The sequence below is a fragment of the Amblyomma mixtum genome, chromosome 2, assembly GCF_055824585.1.
Source record: "Amblyomma mixtum isolate Tamu chromosome 2, ASM5582458v1, whole genome shotgun sequence".
Lineage (NCBI taxonomy): Eukaryota > Metazoa > Arthropoda > Arachnida > Ixodida > Ixodidae > Amblyomma > Amblyomma mixtum.
The window spans coordinates 214,506,937-214,531,975 of NC_143013.1; the positions used below are offsets into that span (position 1 = coordinate 214,506,937).

At 46.9% G+C, this 25,039-nt stretch overlaps 1 protein-coding gene across 2 annotated transcripts in view; it reads left to right on the forward strand.

The window, feature by feature from the left end:
* Positions 1-23,446, forward strand: part of LOC149362522 (uncharacterized) — a 38,729-nt gene extending 15,283 nt beyond the window's left edge. Inside the window, exons 2-6 of one of the 2 annotated variants that reach the window (XM_089569737.1) lie at positions 1,611-1,711; positions 7,094-7,156; positions 9,740-9,814; positions 21,911-21,964; positions 22,323-23,446. In XM_089569737.1, the coding sequence (XP_089425863.1) occupies positions 1,611-1,711; positions 7,094-7,156; positions 9,740-9,814; positions 21,911-21,964; positions 22,323-22,406 (377 nt within the window). In that variant the 3' untranslated portion in view covers positions 22,407-23,446. The remainder of the gene's footprint in view (positions 1-1,610; positions 1,712-7,093; positions 7,157-9,739; positions 9,815-21,910; positions 21,965-22,322) is intronic. The other variant, XM_089569738.1, reaches the window with a different exon arrangement.
* The last annotated feature ends 1,593 nt before the right edge of the window (positions 23,447-25,039 follow it).

Here is a 25,039-nt window from a genome sequence, read left to right on the forward strand (position 1 = left end):
CTCTTGACCTCACGAACGCGCTCTTGGACTACACTCAAGTTTGAGAGGCCGGTGAATTTACAATATCATGCAAGGTGGCTGTGTGTTCCTGTGCTGAAGCGTGGCAACGAGATGAGGGACCTGGACTCGTATTGTCGTGTGTCACTGACATGTTTTGTGGCTAGGCATTTGGAGAAGCTGGAAAGTGTTCGCTTGGCGAAGTTTTTAGAGGAAAGCAAGTCACTTGCCTCGTGCGTGACCGGATTCCGCGAAGGTGTGAGAGCGCAAGATAGAGTGTCTGACCTGGTATCAGCCACATTGTCCATCCAAAGAGTTTTAGCCTTTCCGCCCAATAGTCGGGTAGCTTACGAAGAATTTTGGGGTCAGTGGCTGACACAAGACAAGTTAATTTAAAATGTATTGGACATGTCTTTGAACTGCAGTTGGTGTGGTTAGGCTGTTGTTGATGATGATTATGAACAATGTGGGTCGATGCCGAGAGAACTCAAGCAAATGGGAGACCGAGAAAGAGAGGTGAGAGAAAAGGATTAATGATCCTCAAAAGCGGCCGCTTTTGAGGAGTCATAAAAGTGCCCTGAAATATCAAACGCGAGTAAATCATATTGTTGTCAAAATCTTGAAGAGCAAATTGGCATTGGTAGGCTTTTGGAAGCCAACCATTCCTCAATACAACAAACAAACGGGGCTGTAAGAGAAGAGAGGAGCGAGAAGGGAAAGAGAAAATGCGGGCGCAGTGATCGAGCTCTGGAAAAACTCTCTCCGGAAAACAGGAAGAAATTGTGAAATCGCTTTTACCATGAAAGTGCAGGTTTTCTTTACCACTTATTACACGCCACTAAGCCAAAATCACATATTTTCAATGCCGTGCTCGTGCTTGTACTGGTTTTGTTGTGTTCGTAATTCCCGCATGTGCGCCAAAGGCTCTCATAGCGTTCACCTGGACACAGCTGCGTATATTGCAGTCTTCACTATTTCCACAGCCGCCCCACAATATCTTAAAAAGGCCTGTCCAGTAAAACAAGAAAGGCTAAACCCTAGATCATCCTACGACTACTGCGAAGCGCGTAGCGCTTTATGGCGGCCGCATTATTCGTGTGATCGGTGCGATTTTGCGAAAGCTTCGGCGTGTTTGTTTTTCCTTTTGGCGTTCAAGCAAGAGCAAGAAGGCAACATGTGTGTTTTGTGTAATTCCATTTTCGTTTGAGATGGCACAACGAAATAAATCGAATAGCACTTGGTCTTCAAGACCACATTTTTTCGGTCAACGGAAATCTTGGTTGAAATTGTCGGATCTTGAAACGGGCGCGTTAAATTCTATGCTCGAGATCAAAATAGATTTTTCCCGGCAACTATTAGTTGGATCTTTCTGTTGGATCTGCTGCCAACATGCTGCATCTTTCTTGCCACCTTAATCTGACACAGGAGCTTTATCTGGTAGGGGGTTAGAGCCAGTGCGCCAGGGTTTAAAAGACAGGTACACCAGATGCACAGCAGAAACAAAGAATTGCGCGCACCGTCGGTGAATTTGTGCAGATTCAGTCGCACTACTCTTACACACTGCCCTCGTACAGTTGTATTCCTCTTTCCTATATTAGGTTTTTTCCACGCAGACCCCTGGCACGAAGCAAAGGCTGCCGCAGCAGCAACCACATTTGTTTACACCTGCAAAGAGGAGGCTATGAAATTGGAACTTCGGCCAGGATTGACACAGGTGAGAGTAAAATCAAATTATATTTCTCCTAAGTCCAACATAGAGAGAAGGTTAGCAGAGTAGTAACAGAGTTGCTTTGTAAAGCGCACCCTTTTAAAACATGCTACGTTTGGTTCAATATCAAGCAATGGTGGGAACAGATGACGTCTTTAGTGCTAGTGTGCCACCGTCAGAACAATCCAAGGCGAATCTTTTACTCTGCGATAGCGCCACGCGTAGCTTCTGCTGAAGCGAAAAAAGCGGCATCGGTTTTTCAACGTCGGTGCGTCGCCGCCGATTATGCCCCAGGAATGGGTTCCCTCATGTCGACTGCTCCGTAATCTGCAGCTATACCAGCTGTGCCATCGGTGCACCAGATTTCGGTTTGTATCAGCAGTTTGCTGCTGAATGACTTGACTATGCCAGACACATGCTCTCATTTCCGCATTAGAGTACTCGCAGCCGCTGGCTCGCGCCGATGGTTTAACTAGGTTGTTGCCTAGCTTAACCCTTTTTTTTAGTTTTCGGGCATTTGAAAGCATGTTCCCTTTAATTTTGTAGCCAGTGAACTCTGCTCCTTTTTGGCGACGGCAGTTATAAGGGCGTCCAAGACGATGTGAGGGCTCTGTTTCCTTTGGGTACAGTGTTATGGACGTCCTGGCAACGCCGAAGGGTTATTTCTTCAGCTGTGGCATAACTTTCGGTCAAATAAGTGTCCCTAAAATCCCAAAAATAGTACACTATTGCGTCGCGATTGATTTTCGGCGTTGTCTAATTGTGTTTTTAGTGCAGAGAACAAGCAGCCTCTCCGTTTTGGCGTCAGTTCAGACGGAATAAGGGCTTCTTCTGAGGGATATAATCTTTTGGAAATGGTCCTGCAATCCGGCTGTTATTTTCCTTGGATCAAATATAGATTTGTCGGTCCTTAGTAGAAGTTTTTTTTTTAGTTACTGAACTTCTGTTATCAAACGAGTTTGACCAGCACAAATGTTCTCCAGTTCGCCAATTATGGTGTCAGAAACATGAACGGGGTCAGTTTCGCTCTCTCCCGACGGCAGCAGCAGAATAGAGGATATAGTGAGGGCGTCGTGAAGAGCGATAGCATTCAGACACTACAGGCTTCGTAGCAGCACTATGAATTGTTTGTTTTCTTTCGAAAGAAGCTGCACTGTTTACTGACATGCCTTGTCAGGAAAAGTGAATCAGTGGCGTTTCCTCTGACACAGCCTATAAGCCCATGAAGTGTCGCTTATGATTGTTTCGCTTCCATAGTTAAAAAAATTGCCGACTTCAACCACAAGGGGCCAGTCCAGGGGGAAACGAAGGCGGGGTCGATCCGCGTTGGCATATCAAACGCCGCGGTAACATCGGCTCTGAAGAAGCTAGTTTCGACTGTAATGGAGCCGTGTTGAATCAGAGAGTTATGACGTACCCAACGGCGCAGTTGTCAGGACAAGCAGGAATATTGTCAAGCGCTACCCAAGGACCCTGAACGACCAGTGTAGAAGTGGGCACGCAGAAAAAGGAGGAAGTTTGGTATCTTGCCGCTGACGTCCATGGCTCGTTTCGGCCTGCCTATGTAAATAAGCCTTTATAAATACAGCCTGTAACAGTGTGCGGGAGTTGCCGGGCCCATCACCACGGACCGCCCTGGACATCTCTGGAGCCGAAGACTTGATGCATTGCCCCGTTTCCCGTGCAAAAGACAAAGGAAACCGACGAACTTCCGACCGAAGCAGCAGCGCCCGCTTGGCAGCACTGCCGCGGGCGCTTTCCGGCAAGGCTGGCGAAGGCGGGGTTAAGTATCTCACCAACTCTCTGCGGGTGAGAAAATATAACCGCTGGGATACCCCTCTTCTGCTGGCCAATGCTGTTTTCTTTCTGGACGGTGCAGCCTGTACTTGTTTCGAAATCCATGAAGCGTCCTTAACGAGTTGGGACCGCTCCGTGGAATAGATCCGGAACTTCTACGGGCGTACCGTTGCCAATCAAAAATGCGCTTAGCAGCCTATGCTTCAGAGTGCGCAAGTGCCCGCTGAGACATGCACGGCATACATACAAGAGGATCTGAAGGTCTTAAAATTCGTTAATCGACGTATTCTAATCAATATCGCGTTGGCCATCTCCTCAGGAGTATTGCAAACGACGTCTACATGGATCCTTATTAGCAAATACAATTTCCCTAGACTTCCACCGACATCATCAAGCACTGCCGTACCTTCTAAACTCTTAAGCTACGCCTGCCTAACGTCACCACCACCGATAGCGTGGATTTCCATGAGGCTGCAATTGCTGTCAGTCTTCCTGTCGCCATTCGACAAATCATCCGGGACAAACTCCCGGAATCAAGATCTTGGGCAACACAGTGGAGTTCCGTATGAGAGCTGTTTTCTGCAGGCAGCTCCAGCCCACCGCTTCTTCCCTTGGAATCTGTCCAGTGATGCTCCTACCAGTGAAACTCGCCCCGCTCACACCAACGCTCCGCGGATCCCCCATCCGTGCCCCATTGCGCCAGCTCGTCCTCAACGCAACCAGTGGCAGGAGAAGTACTATGGCCGCTTCGAAGCTGGCTACGAGGAGTATTGCGAATGCGAAGGCATTACTAGGCTATGTTCGCGGGGTCGTGCCGCAAAATGTGTCCGCAGCAGTTGTGGGAAATTCATAAGAGGTAGCTAAAAGAGTGGCTGTATTCGAGAGAGAAGGATGTCAGGGCCGTGAGCAACAAAGAAGTTTCGAAATCGGATGAGTAATTAATTATCAGAGAAAACATGTGGGAAATGTGGGCGGAGCTAGAGTAGCGAGTTGCGCCAAATTTGAAAACTCTGGAAGTGTGGGAACACGCGAGCGGAAGTTTGGAAGGAACCAACGCATGGCGCCAAATTTGAATGCTCGAAATGAATACTGATACGAAACGAGGGAAAATGCGCAGTGAATGAAAATCTAATCAATAATTAACGATTGCAGAAAAGTGTTAAGAGTGAACTCAGTTGAGTTACGGGTGCATTAAGGTGAAATAATTGTGAATACAGGTGAATAAGAGTTAATTAATTATGAAATAAATGCGATTGAATGTGAATTAAGGCGAAGTAATTGTGAATATAGTTGAATTAAGGAAAGAGGTGACGAGGGGCAAAGAGAATTCAAGATGTGACGTTGCCACTGTGTGATGTTGCCAGTGCGGGGGCCTGTGGCTTTGTCAAGCTGCCGTTGTGACAGCTGTTTCCGCAGGCCTCCGGCATCATGTATGCATGATGTGACTAAAGTTGTTATTAAGAGAAGCAAAGAGAGGCGGCGAGTACCGAGACGGCGTCAGTACTTTCGCATTACTCCAATGCTGGTTACCGTAGTGATCTCGAGCGTTTTTTTCAAATGCCCTCGCAACTCACCAGGTCGTTACCGATGTGGTCTGATCGGTCACATCTCCGGATTTTTCCGTCGCCGGGGACAGATTTTCTGCTGTCAGCCCCAGATGTCGAACCCTCGTCCGAGTTCCACTGCGCCTGTTCGTGACCTTGTCTTTATATCCTCTCCGCGCCAATCCAGTTACGCGGCCCCAAGGAACGACTCCTCTGCAGCCTTACTCCACCTCCACAAGGCTCTCTCCGCTCGCCTTCTCCCCAACATGTTCCGGAGTAGGAATCCCCACATCAGTGAACAAGAGAAGTGCCTCGTAAAGTCGGAATGGATCGCACCCCTTATATTCTTAAAAGAATAAGGTACGTCCTTCGCTCTCCAGTAGCGCATACATCTTCACAAATTGTTAACAGAGGTAGTAGTGGTTTACTGTTAAGAAATACAAAAAGAAGAAAAAACATTGACGGTCGCGGCAGTTTTATGAAATTATTAAAACCTGAGCTGCAGCCGGCGGAAACGCGTTGACAAGAAAAGTTTAGCAAGGAGAATTACTGAGGCAAGCGATGGCGAGAAAGAACATGGAGAGCTTGATGCACAGTTGGTAAGAAAAAAATACGTGAACAAATTTGCACCTCGAGCGCTCGAGAGCCCAGGCAGCGCCTGAAATATGACCTCACGCGAGCGACGACTTCACATATTTACAGAAACATTAAAACACTGCAAAGGAAGTTAGAAACCTGATAATTTGTTATCAGGCCTTATCTTTCTACGACTCATTTCTCTTTTCACTGATGAGGAGGACGTTTCTCTGAGAACTGAGTGCAGTACGTGGTTTTTCGTAATGCTGGAGGAAGCTAAACTGAAAAATTCTGACGGCGTTGCACAAAACAGACACCGCTCAGCGTAACACTGATAATGTACCTTACCATGGAAAGAGAATTAACCTTCCGGCGCTGAAACCGACGTAGAGGTAGTTTGCAGCTCTCCACCTCATCTCGATGGAAATTATGCGAGGGTCCCTCTAAAAAGTAGGTACTGCGTAATCCCAACGCTACCTGCGTTACAACACCGGATTAAACGGAGAACATTACGCGATTCGGCGCACAGTCATCCTCCATGGACTAGTTGGGGGCGCTTGCACAGTGTGGTGACGATTTTGTATAAACTGCCAACGCGTGCTTAGAGGGTTTCTAAACCAGAAACAAGTTATCCCTCCGCAGCTCTTGCGTCCTCTTTATTACTAAGTTAACTGAAGGAACTCAAAACATGGTAATCACCAACTAAAGTTAGTTGTCATCTAAGAAAGACCTTCTATATCGGCATACTTTCGTTGAGCCAGCCGTTCTCTACGTAGGCTGTCGGTTGGGGCTTAGCTTTGCTTCTCTTTACTGGCACATTACTCACTCACAGCGGTCATCTAGGACTCGAGTGAGGTGTATACATACAGCTGCACTAGCCTACGTTAAGCCTTTTGTGCACTTTCGTAAATGAACTTTTCGTACACTACGACGTTCCTTCCAATTCCTTTGAGAATTCATCCCTTCGCCTCCTTTAAATATGAGTAATGCGATGAAGTGGCCTGTGGTGTTGACATGTTCAGGCTACCGGAAAGCGGAAGTGTAACTGCCATATTATTGCCCAATGACGTATCAAATCCGCAGCGGGCACCAGCTGTTGAGCCTATGGGCCGGTGTGAAGTATACACAACGATAAAGCTAATTCGCGTTTTCATGACCTAGTGATAGAACAAGATTTTGCGGGGCGGAGATTTTGTCATACATATGACTGTTGGAGCGCACGAAATAGTCAGTGTTAAAACATTTTCTTTACAATTAGACCACGTAGAGAAGAGGCCTTGAGTGGTAGCGCATGTTTCTCCTGTTATATTGAGAGCCAGAACACACTGTTTTGTCTACACGTGTACAGGATAACGTTTCAGCACATCAAGAAAATTTATTGCGCTCATTATAACTCCGTCTCATGGGGGTAAGCTGGATTCTAGGAGGTTGACTACCGACAGCAGCTTGTTGCACTTGTTTCTTTTTTCAGGAGACACACCGAATATGCGCTCTCATCAGGCTTTGCTACGCGGAGATTGGGGACAGGAAAAACGTAAGGGCAACCCATTTGATTTCTTTGTAGAAGGGTTAATTTTTACGCGTGTTTTTCTTGAATAAATAACCTGCACAATTTATAAAAAGGCAATTGGAGAAGTGCTCGAAAACTAACTGAGGTGAAGTGGGGCGAAGAAAATATTAACATTCATTTAATTTACAATAACCAGGATCGGTATTCAAAGGACACACCCTGTCATCTTAATAACCGATGCTTAATACTCAAAACAGCACCGAAACAGATAACAAACCACCTGTCGGCACATGTCTCTTAAGATTCCTTGAACCAAAAATGTTTTTCTACTGTTGCTTTGGCATCTTGCTAGTGGCCAGAACAACCTAAATTTCTGATGCGAAAAACTAGGTCTTATTTCCACAGGAATTTCCCATTAACATATTGCATATAGAAAACGATATCATTGAGGCGCCTACTGCATAATTCGGTGAAAAACCATTTCTTCTACTCTCTTACCCACTTTGCAACTAAAGCTCGTTCACGTTCACACAGCATTTTACTAAACTGGCTTGCCGTCGACGCTGGATCCACCGCCGCACCGTCAATCTTAGGAGCCCCATAGAAAAATTGCATTTTATTATCTGTTGTTCATTTTCATTTAATTTAGTATTATTTGAGCACGTACCCAGTACAGCCTTTAAGGTGGGATGAGTCTTTACAAGTAGAACCCGAGAACTATTCCATAAGAATGGTGTCATCAACTCTAAGGTAATTAGACGAAGCACATATTATGCACAGAAGATTTGTTAAAAAGGGTTTAAAATTTTACCAAGAATTTTATTAAAAGAATTTAAAAATCTGCATCGTGTTTTATTTTTACATATTTATAAGTTTTTTGAAATGGGGCCGGAAACACAGAGCTGAAATTAGCAGTGCGTGAAGGGATATAAGGGTATGTTCTGAAAGTAGTAGGACTGATTTTTGAAATACAATTTATTCATGAGAGTAGTACAAACGATTAGAATTTTTCAAAGTAGCACCCTTCCGCACCTACACGCTGCTGCTATGAGTTTTCGAGTTTTCGTACCCCTCCAGGAACGCCTGGACCGGAATGCTGTATAGCTCCCTCGTTACCGCCTGTTGAACCGCCTCTACCGATCCGTGATATTTCCCCTTGAGAGTCGATTTTATTCTCGGCAATAGAAAAAAGTATGGCGTGGCCAAGTCGGGGCTGTAGGGGGGCTGAGGCAGCGTTCCTGCCTTGTGCTGGGCAAAAAATCGGGGTCCTCATTCACATGAAGAAGAAGATCCTGGCAGATCGCTATCCGGTTGGCCTTTTGCTCCTGTGACAACACTCCCGGCGCCAACTTCGCGCACACTTTCCTCGGGGCTCAGTTTTCTGTCACGATCTCAAACACTTGGGTTTGAAGAATCCTCAAGTCGTCAGGAATCATTCTGATACTTATCCTACAATCACTGTTCACTAAATGTTTCACTCGCTAAACATTTTCTACTACTTTCAGAACAGACCCTGTATGTGGTACAGAGAGAGCGAAACAGAAGGGCGGCAAGGCTGGGAGGCTAACCAGGCTACCCTGCACGTAGGCTACCCTGCACGTGGAGGGGGGAGCAAACGGCCTACACAAGTAGTACAAAAAACAGGCAAAGAAAAGAAAAAGCTATAATCTAGATCTTTTTTCTGTTGAGGGCGGGAATTTGCACAGTTGCTTGTACATTTGTGCAATGCTTCATCTAGGGAAATAAATGGCCGTGTCACCTTTAAAACACCCACATTTTTTCCAGAGCCGTGAAGGTTCTGTATGCAAACTGCATACAGAAAGGGTTTAATAAATCACTTGAACACTTTGGGACACATTTATGGCACCAGGACAGTCCTTTTCGTTTTCCCACCTCGGACAAAATACGGGGTGCTGGTGATCCCGAATGCTTTCTGATGTTACTCTCAAAATTCCCGCCAGCGTTGTTTTCCCAATCTATAAAATCCACCGAACTACCTCCATCACAGAGGGCGAAACTACCCTGAGGAGAGCGAAGGGAAGACAACTCTATATGCAACGTTGAGACAACTCTACAGGCAGCGCTGAGCCCCCGAAAATTTAGGCGTTAATTCCAGAATGCATGTGACTTGATTATCTTCGCTGAATCGAAGAGGAGTATAGATTCTTGGGGAAGACTTGAATTCAAAGTACACATAATTAGAAATCAACGGCAGCAAGAGATTTTATACAAAGTGAAATAAAACGTAGGATATGGAAGAAAGGACACATTAGGAACTATCACCGCGCCATGAAGATCGCCGCGGTCATCGCATGACGGGTAACTGGAGATCACCCCAAGAGACGAGCCTCCAGAGATAATGCTGAAGCAGGGTTTGCATAGTAAACAGACAGCTGTAGCATAAAATTACACACCAGTGGGTCTTTAACGGCTGCTCCTGTCTGGGACTGCGGCCAGCGCAGTAGTATTTTAGCGACCTTCTGCTTATTGGCGCCTCACAAGAAAAGCTCTTAGTACCGTACATTGTTCAGAGCGTGCGTAAGTAATTGCGGTTTCATAATTTAAGCGACTTAGATTCGTCGCCTTCTCGCACTCAACTTTTCACAGGTATCCGCCAGTTTCAATCAGCAGCTGATGGATTGCTATGAAAAGGTTTCCCGGACGTTTGTCACCCTGCATCCAGTAAGTGCGGCAACATATATTTTAAATTAGTAATCTAACGCGCATAAACGAGCATAAATCAGGACTGCATTCAGTGCGCAGCAAAATTGTTTCCGGAAGCTTCCACTCGTGGGAAGGGGACAATCATTTTTGAGACATATTTCCGTGAGTGCATTCAAGAAGCGTTAAATTTCTAACTACTACGCCCGTCTTGCTCCAGCGCTTCTATGTATCTGAAAGATTTCCTTACAAGGAGCATTGCCCACGCGTTTGCGAACAAGCACATGCGGGAATATACAGTAAAGCGCCAACGTTTGCTGGCTGCCTGAACTGAGCAAAATTTCAGACCAATGCTACCTCGTGACCCAATCGCCTGATAATAACACCTATGAATCAGGCATCTCCTTCTCCTCGTATATGTACGTATTTTACGCATAATGATGAAATAGAAAGTGTTTTTATTGTATAGCTGGAGTGTTGAATGTAATCAGGGACCTATGGTTATAAAGCATAGTCATAAAGCGTTTTTTGTAACACAGTGACATGTGCGCAATCCTATTTTCCGCTAACCTCTAAAGAATAGAATTCCCTACCCGCATCATTAACTAGCATCACTGATACAATTCAATTTAGAAGAATACTTACAACTCTGATTACATAATGCTCGCTTTTGTATTTTATTGTAGTGTTGTTTTCTCCACCTACTAGTATTGTTCTTAAACTACTTTATTAATCTGTTCCGAGTTAATTTTGCTCACTTCTTTTTATCTTTACTCAGTTGTTCTATAGTTTTGTATGAATTGTGCTTTGTTTACTTTTTTCTTGTTATCAACTGCCCTTCCCCTCTGAAATGTACAGGGTCGTCCACTCTAAGTACGAACACGGCGCAGCGTGGCCGCGCTCCGCGGGGAGCGAGCGCATCCGGCGCGGTCGCGCATCGAAGCTCTCCGGCGCAGGCGCACACGGGCCTGGAGGCGGTGCTTCGCGTCGTCTGCTACAGCGCGGCCGGGTGAACACAGTGCTTGCTCTGCGGTAAAGCGCGCCTAACTTTCTGCAGCACTACAGCGCTTGTGTGCACCGAAACAGCACTGCGGGAAAGCGCACTAACTACAGCGCGTTGTCGCTGGTTGCGCGTACAACTCAGCGGCCTCTCGTCTCAGTGCCACGATCTCTGTCATATGCATGTATTGCTACAAATCTGTCATTTCTGGTTTGAATTGATTTGGTTTATGAGGTTTAACGTCCCAAAGCGCATAGAAATGCCTAACTCCTATTACAGATAACAAAGGGATTCCTACTTAATCACGCTCGCCCGAGGCATGAAAGCTACGCCTAGAAGACTTCCCGCCTTAAAGCAGCCAAGATAGGAAGCTTCACCAGTCATAGGCTTTGAAAACATAAGAACGTTTAGTAAGAGGCAGGTTGCCTTTAACCTCTGCCATACCCTTAAACTACTGGGCCCCCAGCTGTTTGTTTCTAGTAGCTTCCTTTGTCTAACCTCCGGCGGGAGCAGCCACGTTGTCGCCCAACAGGGCACTTCTGACTCTTCTGGCATTAAGGCACTGGGACCAGACGGTAGCCCTGTGGAATGAAGAAATAAATAAGGACACATTATAAGGGTTTAAGCGCTACGATTAATGTCCTGCGGCTAGTGGCATGAGCTTCCGACCAAATAAACACTCGCTCAGCCTGCCTAATTTTTCAAGAAATGATTGGGATGTAAACCAAAACTGTGATGGTTTAAATGTAATTGCAATTTCTTTTCAAACTAACAAGACGTTTTCGTTATTTCTATAAGTTCTTTAATATAATTCGCAGCACCATCAAGCCATCTGCGGGCTCCTTCGCGCTAGGCTGATTATAGGACCACTCGGTCGCCTACAAAAGCAAGCCCGACGTAATATTTGTCCCACGGCTTAGCAGCTGCTGCTGTAAAACATCCCATCAGCCTTAACCAGTGAGAGCAGAAAATAAAGCTTTCTATGAAGGCGAAATGCAAGGCGCCCGCGTAGCCCCTGTACTGTGGGATGTCAGCGCACGTTCAAGGGTCCTCGACTATAATGTCCCTTGGTCTGTGTCGCTTTCGGACATTAAACCCCATAAAACAAATCAATTCAAACCTGAAATGACAAATTTGAAGCAATAAATGCATATGACCGAGATCGTGGCACTGAGACGAGAGGCCGCTGAGTTGTCGTACGCGCAACCAGCGACAACGCGCTGTAGTTAGTGCGTTTTCGCGCAGTGCTGTCTCGGTGCACACGAGCGCTGTAATGCTGCAGAAAGTTAGGCGCGCTTCACCGCAGAGCAAGCACTGTGCTCACCCGCGCTGTAGAAGACGACACGAAGCACCGCCTCCAGGCCCGTGTGCGCCTGCGCCGCAGAGCTTCGATGCGCGACCGCGCCGGATGCGCTCGCGCCCCGCGGAGCGCGGCCACGCTGCGCCGTGTTCGTACTTAGAGTGGACGACCCTGTACTTTGTACCCTGAGGGTATCACAAATAAATAAATGAATAAATAAATAAATAAATAAATAAATAAATAAATAAATAAATAAATAAATAGAGAAATAAACTCTATAATGCAGGAGTCTGAACAACCTAAAAATACCACTTTTGTAACTTATAAGTAAAAGCGCCGGTGTGGACTCCACGCGCCTAGCTTTTGAGTTACTAAATGCAATTTCCTGTGGCAGTAGTGCAGTACTGTTACGAAGTTACGAAGTCGACATTCCGCGTGGGCACAACGTACGCCAAAACCTGCGACATTTTCAAACGTCTGAGACTAAGGACTTATGTGTTTTTTTTTCAAACCCTGTGCTGTGCCCGCGCCAAAAAAAAAGTTATCACGAATAACTCTAAGAGCACTCGCTGCTGGGCTAGTTGGTTTTGGTTCATATTTCAATAGGTTTTAGGCGCAAAAAACAGACAGACACATAGGTAGGTAACAGGACGAAGCGCCAACTTCCAACTGATTTTATTGCATGCCTGAAACGTACTTATAAAGCTTGTCGTCACATGCGCAGGAGGGTCACCTAAAGATCAAGAACGACTGGATAAGGCGCGCTCTAGGAATTTCTTCTCACAGTTAAACAATACAACTGATGTGTCGCTTACGCACATGTCGCCTTTCTTTTTGATAAAAAACGCTTCTATCAATTCCCTAGCCGTAGTGTCTTTGCTTTGGTTCTAACGAATAACTCGTTAGAACCACCGCTCAAGTAGGGAACAAGCGATTAATTTTCTACGAAGAACGTCGAAAGAGTAAATAGGAATGAGTGCCGCGAGACAGGACGAGCGATGGCTCTAAGCTAGAGTTTTATTGGAAAAAGTAGAGTTTACGCAAGAGTAATGTTAGTGATGGTCCTTTGCTTTCTGCGCTGAGCGGATGCAGGCCGAATTGTTGATATACCAGGTAGCGAAGCTTTTACACCAGACATCAACTTGCCCGGGGCTAAGAGAAGGTTTTCGAGACGAAAGAATTTCAAATCTAAGCACATGTTTATGCACAGCTCAGTTGTTACCTATGGTGCGTCGAATTCAAAAGGGCAAATATGTTTGCACTGTCTAACTCTGAGACACTGCCAGTCTAGGCAGTACCGATGATACAGAGCACCGCACCTTAGAGTACGACTCCAAACTGGGCCTTCATCTTCGGTTTTAACCCTTAACACTCTGGTCAATGTTCAGCTGACACCCACTTAAAACCTACGACTAAAATGAACATGCACAACGTTCACTGTTGCAATCATGAAACCACCACTTGGTTTGGCAGCGACATCACTGATATGAGTGGTATTTTAACTTGCGGTGTGAATTTTTAGAGTGACACTATGATGGGGCCGTATATTTTGACAACACACATACGAACGATACCTAAACAATATCCTCGATGGACCGCTTCATGATTTTCTTAGCGAACTACCATTTCCTAGGATCAGGGATATATGGTGTCAGCATGAGGGTGCTCCTACACACAGCAGCAACAAAGCTTGCATGTAACTAGATGAAGTTTTCCTACAGGAGTCATTTGGTCATCACGGGCCTACTGCCTCGCCAGGAAGGTCGCCATATTTAATCTCCCTGTATATCTTCCTTCGATGGTCCGTATAGGATCGAATATGCCTGAGGCTAACCACAACATTAGACAACTTAAAAGAATAAAAAAGTAAGATTAGCCTTCAAACCCCAGACAATGATACCATGAGAAGTGACCGACCTAAGTTGCTACCGGACCAGGCGCATCCCACCCGAGTGGGGAATGCGGTAACCCGCGACACGAGTCCTGACCTTTGCTAAAGTTGATGCCTGGGAGAACTTGAGAGATTTTCTAGGCAGTGATCACTTCCTTCTCCGAATTAGAGTCGTGGCAAAGGCGGCACGCAAAAAAATGGGGTCAGGCCAAACTGACCGATTGGAACAAATTCCGAAATCACACTATCCCTCCCGTGCTATTTTCCGGCGGCTACGCGGAGTGGGCTAACCACATATACAACGTTCAGAAACAACACGTCGCAACACTACAAACCACCGAAGAGATCCCCGCAGTGGACACCCACCTCCTGCATTTGTGGGAGGAGCGCCGGAGCTTAACTAAAGGGTGGAAAAAGCAGAAAGCTAATCGCAAACTACGGGCCCGCATAGCCAAACTCGCAGAGCAGGCTGCAGCGTATGCTGCCGAACACTCAGATTCAAACTGGATAGCACGCTGCGACGCCGCAGCTCATCAGATGAGCTCGAAGGGGACGCGGCTCTCTTTCGCAGTCTAACAGACCCCTACGAAACGAGAGGGGAGACGCAAAAGCAGCTGAACCTTGATACCCTGAAAGGGTATCAAGGTACGACGGCCCAACTTGCGGACACTCTGTGCGACAGATATCTCTCTCGTACGGAGGACCCGGCTGGGCCTGAGTACATGCACTCTGGCAGGCCTAATGAAACATTCGATGCCCCTTTTGACTTGCACGACCTTAAGGCGGCCTTAGCAAAAATGCGCCAGGGTACGGCTCCGGGACGAGACCACATAACAGTGAACCTGTTGGCGAACCTACCGGACTCAGCCTACCTCCATTTATTAGAATACATCAACCAGATCTGGAGCGTGAGTCCACTCCCTCCCGAGTGGAAAACGTCACTTGTGACGTTTATCCCTAAAACAGGTAAGGCCGTGAACACGGGCAACCTGAAGCCCATATCATTGACCTCATGTGTGGGCAAGCTTATGGAGACGTTGGTACGGGATCGCGTCTCTCCATACCTGGAGAGCAAGGGCTTCTTTGCAGTCATCATTTTCGGGTTTCGCCCCCACATGTCTTCACAGGACGCCCTCCTCCAGCTGCACAGGGATGTAATACGACCCATAGTTATGCAACACAATGATAAAGCCATCCTCGCCCTTGATCTGAAAGGGGCTTTCGACAATGTTAAACACGGAAACATCCTGGCCAACTTGAGTTCTACCGATTGTACGGTATGTAACAGATTCCTTGACTAAACGCCAGGCCTTTCTTCGGATTGAGGACGAGGAATACGGCCCTTACCTGATGCGAACACGGGGTACCTCTCAGGGATCGGTGCTATCACCGCTCCTGCTGAACATAACTACGATGCGTCTCCCAAGCCAACTGGCCCGGGTGGAAGGCATTCAACACGCGTTATATGCAGGTGATATTACAATTTGGACTACTCAGGGGAGCCTTGGGGACATGGAGGACCGCCTTCAGCAAGCCGCTTCCAGAGTCGATGCGTCTTCTATTGACTGTTGGCTCCAATGTGCTCCAGCGAAATCAGAGCTTCTGCATGTCAGAGCAAACCCAAAGGATTGGACGGCAATACACATCTCCCTGTCAGTAGGTCCTATTAGAGAGGTGGAGGAGCTCCGTATTCTGCGCCTTTTCATTCACCACAGGCTCAGACCGGATTCCACTATTGCGAAACTCAAGAGTAGGCGAACAGGTAGGGCGCATGATCCGCCGCGTTTCCAACAAGCGGGGCGGTCTGCGGGGCACGGACGCGCTTCGGCTCGTCTATGCCTTCGTGCCTAGCCGGATCCTCTACGCCGTGTCATATCTCCGCGCTACTAAGCAAGACGAGGCGTGAATAGACGCCATTATCCGCAAGGCAACTAAGTGAACCCTGGATCTCCCGGTGGCTACCTCTAATGCCAAACTCAAGGCATTGGGGGTGCTAAATTCCTACCAGGAGCTGCGCGAGGCTCACCTCGTGAACCAATACACGCGGCTCATGCAGACGGCCCCTGGGCGCCGCCTGCTAAACCGCTTACACATCCAACACGACTGCACTCCAGAGGAGGCGGAGCGTATCCCAGTACTGTGGTGCCGTATGCTCTGGGTAACATGGACACCGACTCGCACGAAAACAGACGACAAGCGCGGGCTCGGGCTCTTGAGAGACAACACGGCTCCCGACCCGGTGTATACATGTAGACGTAGCAGGGCCATCGTCCACGGGATTTTACACGGCCGCTGTCATTCACCAGGAAATGCACGTTGACGGACTCTCCTTTCGAGCCGCGAATTCAATGCGGGCCGAGGAAGTAGCGAGAGCGCTTGCTGCCGCCCACGCTAATTCGATAGTTATCATCACGGACTCCCGAAAAGCATGTGGTTATTACTTGGCAGGGGAGATTTCCACTTTAGCTGCTTGTATTCTAAGGCGGACTGCCACTGATCCAACACCCAAAAAAATCATTAGGGCTCCTGGCCACCAGGGCTTATGAGGTAATGAGGCCGCTGACGCGGCTGCCCGAGCGCTTACTCACTGGGCTCCTCATCCCAGCTCTTCTGGCTCGGAGACTAACCAGCTGCTGCTACGATTCAGGGAAATAATAACGCATTATAGCGACAATCACCGCCTTTTCGTGGCGCCTGCAATGGGGCTCAGTAAGACGGAGGAGCGAACTTTAAGGCGCCTGCAGACAGGTACTCTACTCTGTCCTGCAATCATAAAACATTAAGAACCTAACACGGATGGGCGATGCCCGCACTGTGGGGAGACCTGTGATATCTTCCACATGGTTTGGGCATGTACTCAAAATCCCCACCTCTCCCCTTCCGCTACCTCTTCCAGAGAGGCATGGGAGACTGCCCTCCTCAACTGCTCCTCGCTTGAGTCCCAAAGGGCTCTGGTGAAACGGGCGAGAGACGGTGCCTCGCCATGCGGTGTACCCGACTAGGGACGCCGACCATGTAGCGGGACCACTCTTTCACCAAATAAAAGTTTTCACCACCACCACCACCACCATCACAGAAAATGTGCCAGTACGATGCCACAGTTTCACTGCAGCAGAAAGCGACCTGTCCTAACACGCACTGCCGTTAAGTTTCGTTTTGTGAAATACCGACCGCTGAAAAAAAAACCTGTATAGTGATATCGTCATTTCGCGCCCGCCACTCCCTGCTCGCCTTCCACCCGCTCACACACATTTCAAGCCTCAAAAATAAAGCTTCTGTTAACGTTATCCTGGCGATGCTTTTGGCGGCCTTGGGATTCAGATGTAAAAGAGAGCGCCAACTGGCGGCTGTCTTCTGCATGCTTTGCGACTTCGGAGAGAGGCGTCCACTCGCAGGCGTCAGGAGTATAAGGTAATATGGTGTCCATCGTGAACGACGGCTCACGCCCACACAGTAGGAAGAAAGGGGTAAAGCCGGTGGTAGATTGCGTGGCGGTGTTGTACGCGTATGTGACGAAAGGAAGCACGGCATCCCAGTTGGTCTGATCTCCTGCGACGTACATCGTGAGCATGTTAGCCCGATAGTTTGGGGATGGTAGGCAGTGGTGGTCCGGTGTACGATGCGACATTCGGTAAGCCGAGCTTCAACGACGTGTGAAAGGAAGGCGCGGCCTCTGTAACTGAGCAGCTCGCGCGGAGCGCCGTGGCGAAGGACAAAATGGTGCAGCAGGAACATAGCAACTTCGCGGCTAGTAGCAGCAGGAAGGGCGGCTGTCTCGCCATACCGGGTGAGGTGGTCGACGCCGACGATAATCCAACGGTTCCCAGAGACCGTACAGGGAAGCGGGCCGTAAAGGTCGACTCCAACGCGATCGAAAGGACGCGCTGGACATGGGAGTGGTTGCAAGGGGCCGGTCACACGGAGAGTGGAAGTCTTTTAATTCTACAGTCTTGGACGCTTTATCGCTTAGGCAACACTCGGCCAGCAGCCAGCCAGCCGCCAGCAGCAGTAGACTAGCTGGAGGCCCTAGTACTAAAAGCAGCATACCTCCGTGCCGCTTCCACGTGACCGTTGCAGCCGCCCTTTTCACCGCTTTCACTCTTGAGCGAAGCAGAATAGCAGCGCGAAAGCGCCCCGTCATGTTGGCTGTTTTCATATTTCGCGAGCTTTCCTCAGAAAAAGAGGACTACGTGATACACGCCTCGTAAAAAACAATTTGATAAGTGATTTCTGAAGGTAGTCTACCACTTTGCCTGTCACACTTGGGTTCTAAAGCCAAGAGAAAAAATACAAATTAAGCATACCTAAGTAGGCAGCTACGGCAAAATGAAAATAGCCTGATTTACTCTAGGTTGGCGCAAACATCATGCGTTGCATTCAATTCGCATCCGAAGTGTCTTTCATTTTTGTAAATTTCGCTCAATTTACGTGGAGAACCTTTATTCTCTTGAAAAAGGAAAAGGAGCCCACAGGCGGTTCAACATTAGGCTAATGAGCAAAGAGGACGAATGCCGCCATACTGCATGGTACGTGTGCAAAGGATATCATTCAAGTAGCTTCTTCTGGCCACGGAACATACCGCAGTTTCCAAACTACACGGTGTAGTAATGGCTGGGGTATTGTGGTGGTATGATTTTGCACAAGGGGATCCTAGCTTCGGCGGCCACAGTTGAAAGGAAACGAAAACGCAGCTACCGGTACCAATGTTTTGCTTACTGCTTATTCACTTTATTTTTTGTTCAATAAAAATAGCTAAAAAAAGCTACACAAAATATGTCCAGCGTAAAGAATCAGCTCCAGCATGTAAGAGTTCGCGGAACAGAAGCAGCAAATTGTTAGACGGGTGAAAAATTGCAGACACAGGACATTTTTTGCGTTTGCTCGCCTCAGCCGGTTCTCTGATACCGCGTGCACCCCGTAAACCGGCCGTGCCCGATCAGCCGACCGTCTCTGCATCGGCGGTCAACACAGTCATCATTACTGCTATGGCAGCCGTTTTACCTCCGTGTCACGGTCCCATGAGCGCAAAATTTTACAAATTTCGAAGCTTCGTAACAAGCACAGCGGTTTGCACAGAAAAAAATTCAAACTGCTGTGATCAGAAATATGCAGTTTTTCTTGGGCTCTTACATGTCCACGTTTTGGTCCGACCATATATTCAAGGCCTGGATTGCACTAATTTTGACTCATTTCTGTTCAAACCTGCCCTGATTAAAACAAATGAGCTCATTTTAGGCACTTTAAAGTGTTCATGCTTGCAAAACAACGTACAAAAATGTTCACCATTAGCACGCAAGAGCTACCGTAAAATAAGGCTTGATCAGTTTAAAAAGGAAGCTAACTTTTCGTCATTTCTCAAGCCTGACCTTTCAAGAAGACGCTTTGTAGACTTCATGACATCAGCGCACTTCTACAGTTCACATTTGTGGAAATCACGCCCTTCTAAAGAAGGTATTCTACAGTTTTCATATCGCGTTCACGTATGTGGACATTCTGCCTAAACGGGTAGAGTTCATTGTGCGCAGAAGATTCTATTAAAGCGACACTGAGGAGCAATTGAAGTTAGCTTGTATCGATAGAATACCGCCTTCTAAACGTAAACACACCACTCATTCTATACACAAAGCTTTTGTAAGGTTGCAAGGGAGAAAAGAGCAAGAAATAAAATACAGGTATCGCCACCACAGGCCTAGTTTGCATGTACAAGCCTGAAGATGAAATAGGCGAAAAGTAAGCACAGATCTCTGAGGCTAACAAACGTGCATGAAGGTTACGCGTTTGGTCTATATTTAAGTATATAAGGTTTATTTTGAAACAACCAGCGAACTTTTTTCACTCGAGGAAGAAAGAAAAAGAGAACCTGAATGTTGGAAGTAAATTAAAACCTGCTAATGGCGGCGCAACAGGCGGCCAGCTGAGTTTAGGTATATTTCGTTGTGCTTCGCTTCTACACGTTCTGCGTGCCCGTATTGTTTCGTTATGCGCCTCGATTTTCACGGGCGGAGCAGCAGAGGACCTTCAAGTGCCGAAGTCCTACTCGGACGAAGTTCGTGCAACGTCGCGCAGCTGCGCCAAGGAAAACGAACTGTGTATAGCCAAAGTTCAACGCACCTTCACGTTAGCAAATGCACAGTTCGGCGTCTTCGCTTCGTCAATGTACCAAGAAGCTTGGCATCCTAACCAGCTCTACGAGGACAATTATTAGAGAATTGAAGTACACCTGCACGCACCAGCAGCTACACATCAGTCGTGACGGTTGATCGGCGGTGACCGCGACACTGCAGACTCCTCGGCGCTATGACTTTCTTGCCAGACACTCCACCAGAGCCTTCAAATGCCTCTTACGCTGTGTATGGCTGAGACCGCTCAATGCAGAGGCCGTACTCCTCTGCGAGAAATACTTTGTCGGAATCGTGAACGGGATCTATCGTAACGTTGGTGCAGACGTAAATGAAGCGACAAGGACTGATTGAGGCCTTAACATCCGTCCTACAGTACTTTTAATTTCGGCTGCTGCTAGGCGGGAGCGCAGAGCTTTCAGCTAGCAATCACAGAGTCCTCGTTTCCGTTTCCGCCGCTTTGCGTCACTGCTCTCTTGCTTCATCATCAGAGAGTCCCGAGCTTGAATAACGGAGGCGGGAAAGAGTTTTCGAACTTGGAATCTAAATCCCTTAGCAATATATCTACCTATCGCTGCCGGACAAGCGCCAACAAAACCACAAAAAGCCGAACTTTCCGATTCAACTAACGAACAAAATTTAATAGCGTTGACCTCAGTGTCCCTTTAATGTTCTCGCTTCTAGCGTGTATGCTTTATTAGTTTTTTCGATCATGGTCCAAAGCTATGCTGACATAGAGAGATAAGTTTATTGTTTAGAAGAGCCAAGTTGTCGGCCGGACAGGCGGATATGAGGGTTGCTACTCTGCACCGGGGAAGGGGAAGAAGGTTTGGTTGGTTTATGGGGTTTAACGTCCCAAAGCGACTAAGGCTACGAGGGACGCCGCAGTGAAGGGCTCCGGAAATTTAGACCACCTGGGGTTCTTTAACGTGCACTGACATCGCACAGTACACGGGCCTCTAGAATTTCTCCTCCAAAGAAATTCAACCGCGGCGGCCGGGATCGAACCCGCGAGGAGAAGAAGGGTCTTGATGGCTGATGTTGTGGGGGGAAGAGAGATCAAAATATGTACACACACAATTTATGACATGACAATCGGGAATCTAAGACGGTGTGGCTGAAAAAACGTGAAAGCGCCTCCATTGGATAGATAGTTTTCCAATTCGGCGGCGTAGCGCCTAAGAGTCCGCGAGAGTGGCCTGGTGTCTAAACGCCCGCAGGAAGCGGCGAACGTTAGTATTTCACGCACATATGCTAGACAACCCCCTAGTATATGCTATGCTCGACGGTCTCGGTTGTGAGCAGCGCGGTGGCTCAGTTGTTATGACGCTCGGCTGCTGACCTTAAAGACAGGGGTTCAATCCCGGCCGCGGCGGTTATATTTCGATGCGGGCCAGATTCTAGAGGCACATGTACTATCCGATACCTGTGCACGTTAAAGAACCCAGTTCGTCGAATTTCCAGAGCCGTTCACTATGCCGCCCCTCATAGCCTGAGTCGCTTTGGGACCTTAAACTTCCCTAAAACAAACCAAGCATACTCGGTTAAGCAACAAATGGAACAGTGGCAGTTAACTGTGGCTTTCATTGGATCGGAACAGTGCTAGTCATCGAGTACATAAAGGAACTGTGTTCGAAGTCTAACGTCTTTAGTGTGAATAATCGTAATATGCCCTTTTGAGGGTGCATCACAAACGAGGCTCTTACTTTCTTCTTCAACTGGAAAGAAAACGGCTGCAGATTGCAGTCTCCAGATTGATGTAAATGCGTTTCGACGGCCTTTGAAGCTCATTTCGCTGTTCTTGCAGTGGCGCCAGAAGAGATATAACCTGGATCCGAATCAGCTTATAGCTGCACTCAGGGTAAGTGGAGACCCTTTGCGCTTCCGTAAGCTCCACTTTTGGTTCAGTTGAAGAAGGGCAAATGAGGCTCTTTTAGATACATGTGCTTACTGGAATTCTGCACTGCTCTTTTGTCTCGGTATTTTCATACGTGGCTAAGTGCTAAAACACGCACGTCGAGTTCATCCATGCCGGTTACCACAACTAAGTCTCACACCGCTGAAAGCTGTCTAAGGCTGCGGAGTAATAAATGAGTCAATATATATGCTTACAAAAATATTGTGTTTTCTGTGACAAAGTGAAAATAGATGACAGCTGCCTTCACACACGCTTTCGCTTGGTATCTCATCGGCGTCTCATTTTCTTTCCCTCAATCTAGCGCTGTGGACGGCGTGTATTCCCAAAGGATGTGCGCTATGCTCTCAAGACAATCATCTATATGAAAGACTTCGTACTCGGCTGAAGATAAACTGCAAATTATGTTCGTGGTTTATAGATACCATAAAGAAGAGGCCGCCAATGGCTTCCAAGGAAGATGTCGCATCGTGGCTTTTGCGGTACTATTCGGTATTCCAACTCGGCAGTTTACTTCTTGTTTACCAAATATTTGTTTGCTTACTTGTGCACCAGGAACGCGCGTATTATTGCTATGCATGAGAGAAAATGCAACAATATAGTCGAATTATATATTCATAAGCTTGGTTACAGGCCTAACAGGCTTAGAGCGGTGTCCGCGATGTTGTACAACCTCTGAGGTAAGATTTCGATGCACCTAAGGCGCATCATAATCAAGGCGCTGGTTGAATCTGTTATAACCTACGGCATACCTTCATATAACACGCTCTGATGAAAAAATGGAAGCCATAAATCGGTTAATTAAAAGAATCGTAAACAGTATAACTCATGCTACTATGCTGCATGAGGTTGATAAGGAGGGAAATTGCGATAGACTGGGTGTACTAGAAATGCGTGAACTGTTTTATTACACAGTGCGTCATTACTTTACAAATGCATTCAAAGTGCCCTTCAAGAAAAACGCTGCCTTAAGAAAGATGGAAATTTATATTAAGTCGGGATGCTTTAGATATTATTGTAGAAAGATAAGGATATATTACGTGCCACAGATATTCAATGAACTTGGCGACGAGTTTTGCAATTTCAAAACTAAACGTAAAATGTCTAATGCAACGTGAAAATGGTGCTCATTGTTGCAGGTGAATCACTGATGTCCTCTTGCATGCTGTATTCTGCTTTCCTTGGTTTTAATTCAGATTTTAGAGTTGTTTAGATATGGCTCATTTCGAGCTGTTGTGATGTCCTCTGTTCATTTTTTTTCTTTTTTTTCTTAAGTTTTATGCCTATTTGCTCAATACGCATACATAAGTTTTAGATAATACGCACGTCGTGTGCCTACTGCATTGTTTTTTGAATAATTTATGTACATATTCGGTGATGCACCGTACTGCCTATTAACCAACAAGCACGATGTGCTTAGGTTGGACAAAAAAAAGTCATGTACTAACGAGGATGAATAAATTTTCATTTTATTTGATTTGTCAAAGCATCGTGTTCGCGATGGTTTCTTAAAGTTTCAAAACAGGTCTGCTGAGTGCAGCTCTCTAATACAGTACGGCTGATACCACCCTGTTCATACGGGCTTAATAATTTTGAACACCAAACCGAAGCGCATTCATTTCCAAAAGCATTCTTTCAATTTGTTTGTTTTTCTGGCACCAGCCAGTGTAGAAAGAGCAAAACTCCCCTCAAGATGTTTTGAGAGTGCTCGCATAAATTTGCAATCACGGGTGTGGTATTGGAGCACGTGAACTGTAGCCACGGCAATATTTGAAATTAACTACTAAATTTGTTATGCATCTTTTATGTTCCAAATGCTTCTATATCACAATTGCCTCTAAAATTTTAGCTTATTAAGGATTTAATTTTTTTTTCCTCCTCCTGTGACCTTGCTTTCGTAACAAATGAACTTTTCTGTTAAGATAGTCTTCTAGCGGCGGAAAATATACACTTTGTAGTGAATTATGCACTCAAGCAGCAACACATTGGGAGGTACGCACGATGGGCACACAGATTTTGTCATTGTGCTACAGAAGAAACGATGCCCATGGCCGATACCTCAGATAGTCCAATTACCCTCTCACAAATACTGTGATGCAACCTACACTCATCCTGCAATCTCTTCTCCACCGCCTTCCTTGAAATTTTGTATTAGGCAAGAGTAACGAGGCACCTGTGAAAATAAACTTTACCTCTCGCCCTACCGAGGCAACGCAAGTTCTCGCAAACTTCCTTTTGCGCCCTACCGCGACCCTGACTTATCTCTCGGCCTCCTTCGAGCAGTAGCAGAAAAATTGACTTGAGAGGCGCCCGTGTCATTACGTGGGCGGCTCTTCTCCATCGAGTGTTCGGTGCCCGCACGGACAACGAACAGAGCAGGGGATTTGAGAGAGCGGCGCCGGACGGAGGGGGCGTAGCCAAGCGACAACCCCAGCAAGTGTAGGTGTCATCAACCTTCCCCTGTACCTGCCGCCTGCGCCTGACGGAGGGTTGTCATTGAAGTTTGGGGGAAACACAAATAAACGGTTTGACTGCGGGCAATTGGTCGGTGTGTTGTGCTTCATGACCAGCACAGTGTGAATGAAGCCAGCGGGGTGGTCCTTGTACTGAGAGCGGATCGCCAGCTGCTCTAGAAAGGCCACACAGTTTATTACCACGCGAAAGATTACCGTAATGCTAAAAGATTCTAAAAAAACAGGGCTCGCACGGTAAAGAATTTAAAGTTGTCATGTAGCTGTGTATTTAGAAAAATTTCAGCTTTCAACACTTTTAAGAATAATTTTTTCAGCAGAGGATTAATTAATATCTCATCAATATAAAGTCACTTTATTTTTCTTAAACACCTCTACGGAAAATGATAATAAGGGGTGCGATTTACAAGGTGAAAGCGTTGACAGCAGTCATAAACGTCAATGGGAAAGTTATGGCACCGATATGGTGTGGATGGGCATTCCACTTGGTTGCTACTCGACAAAAATGAGATGTTAAAGACAGTACGGGACTTGGGCGCAGAATTTGAAG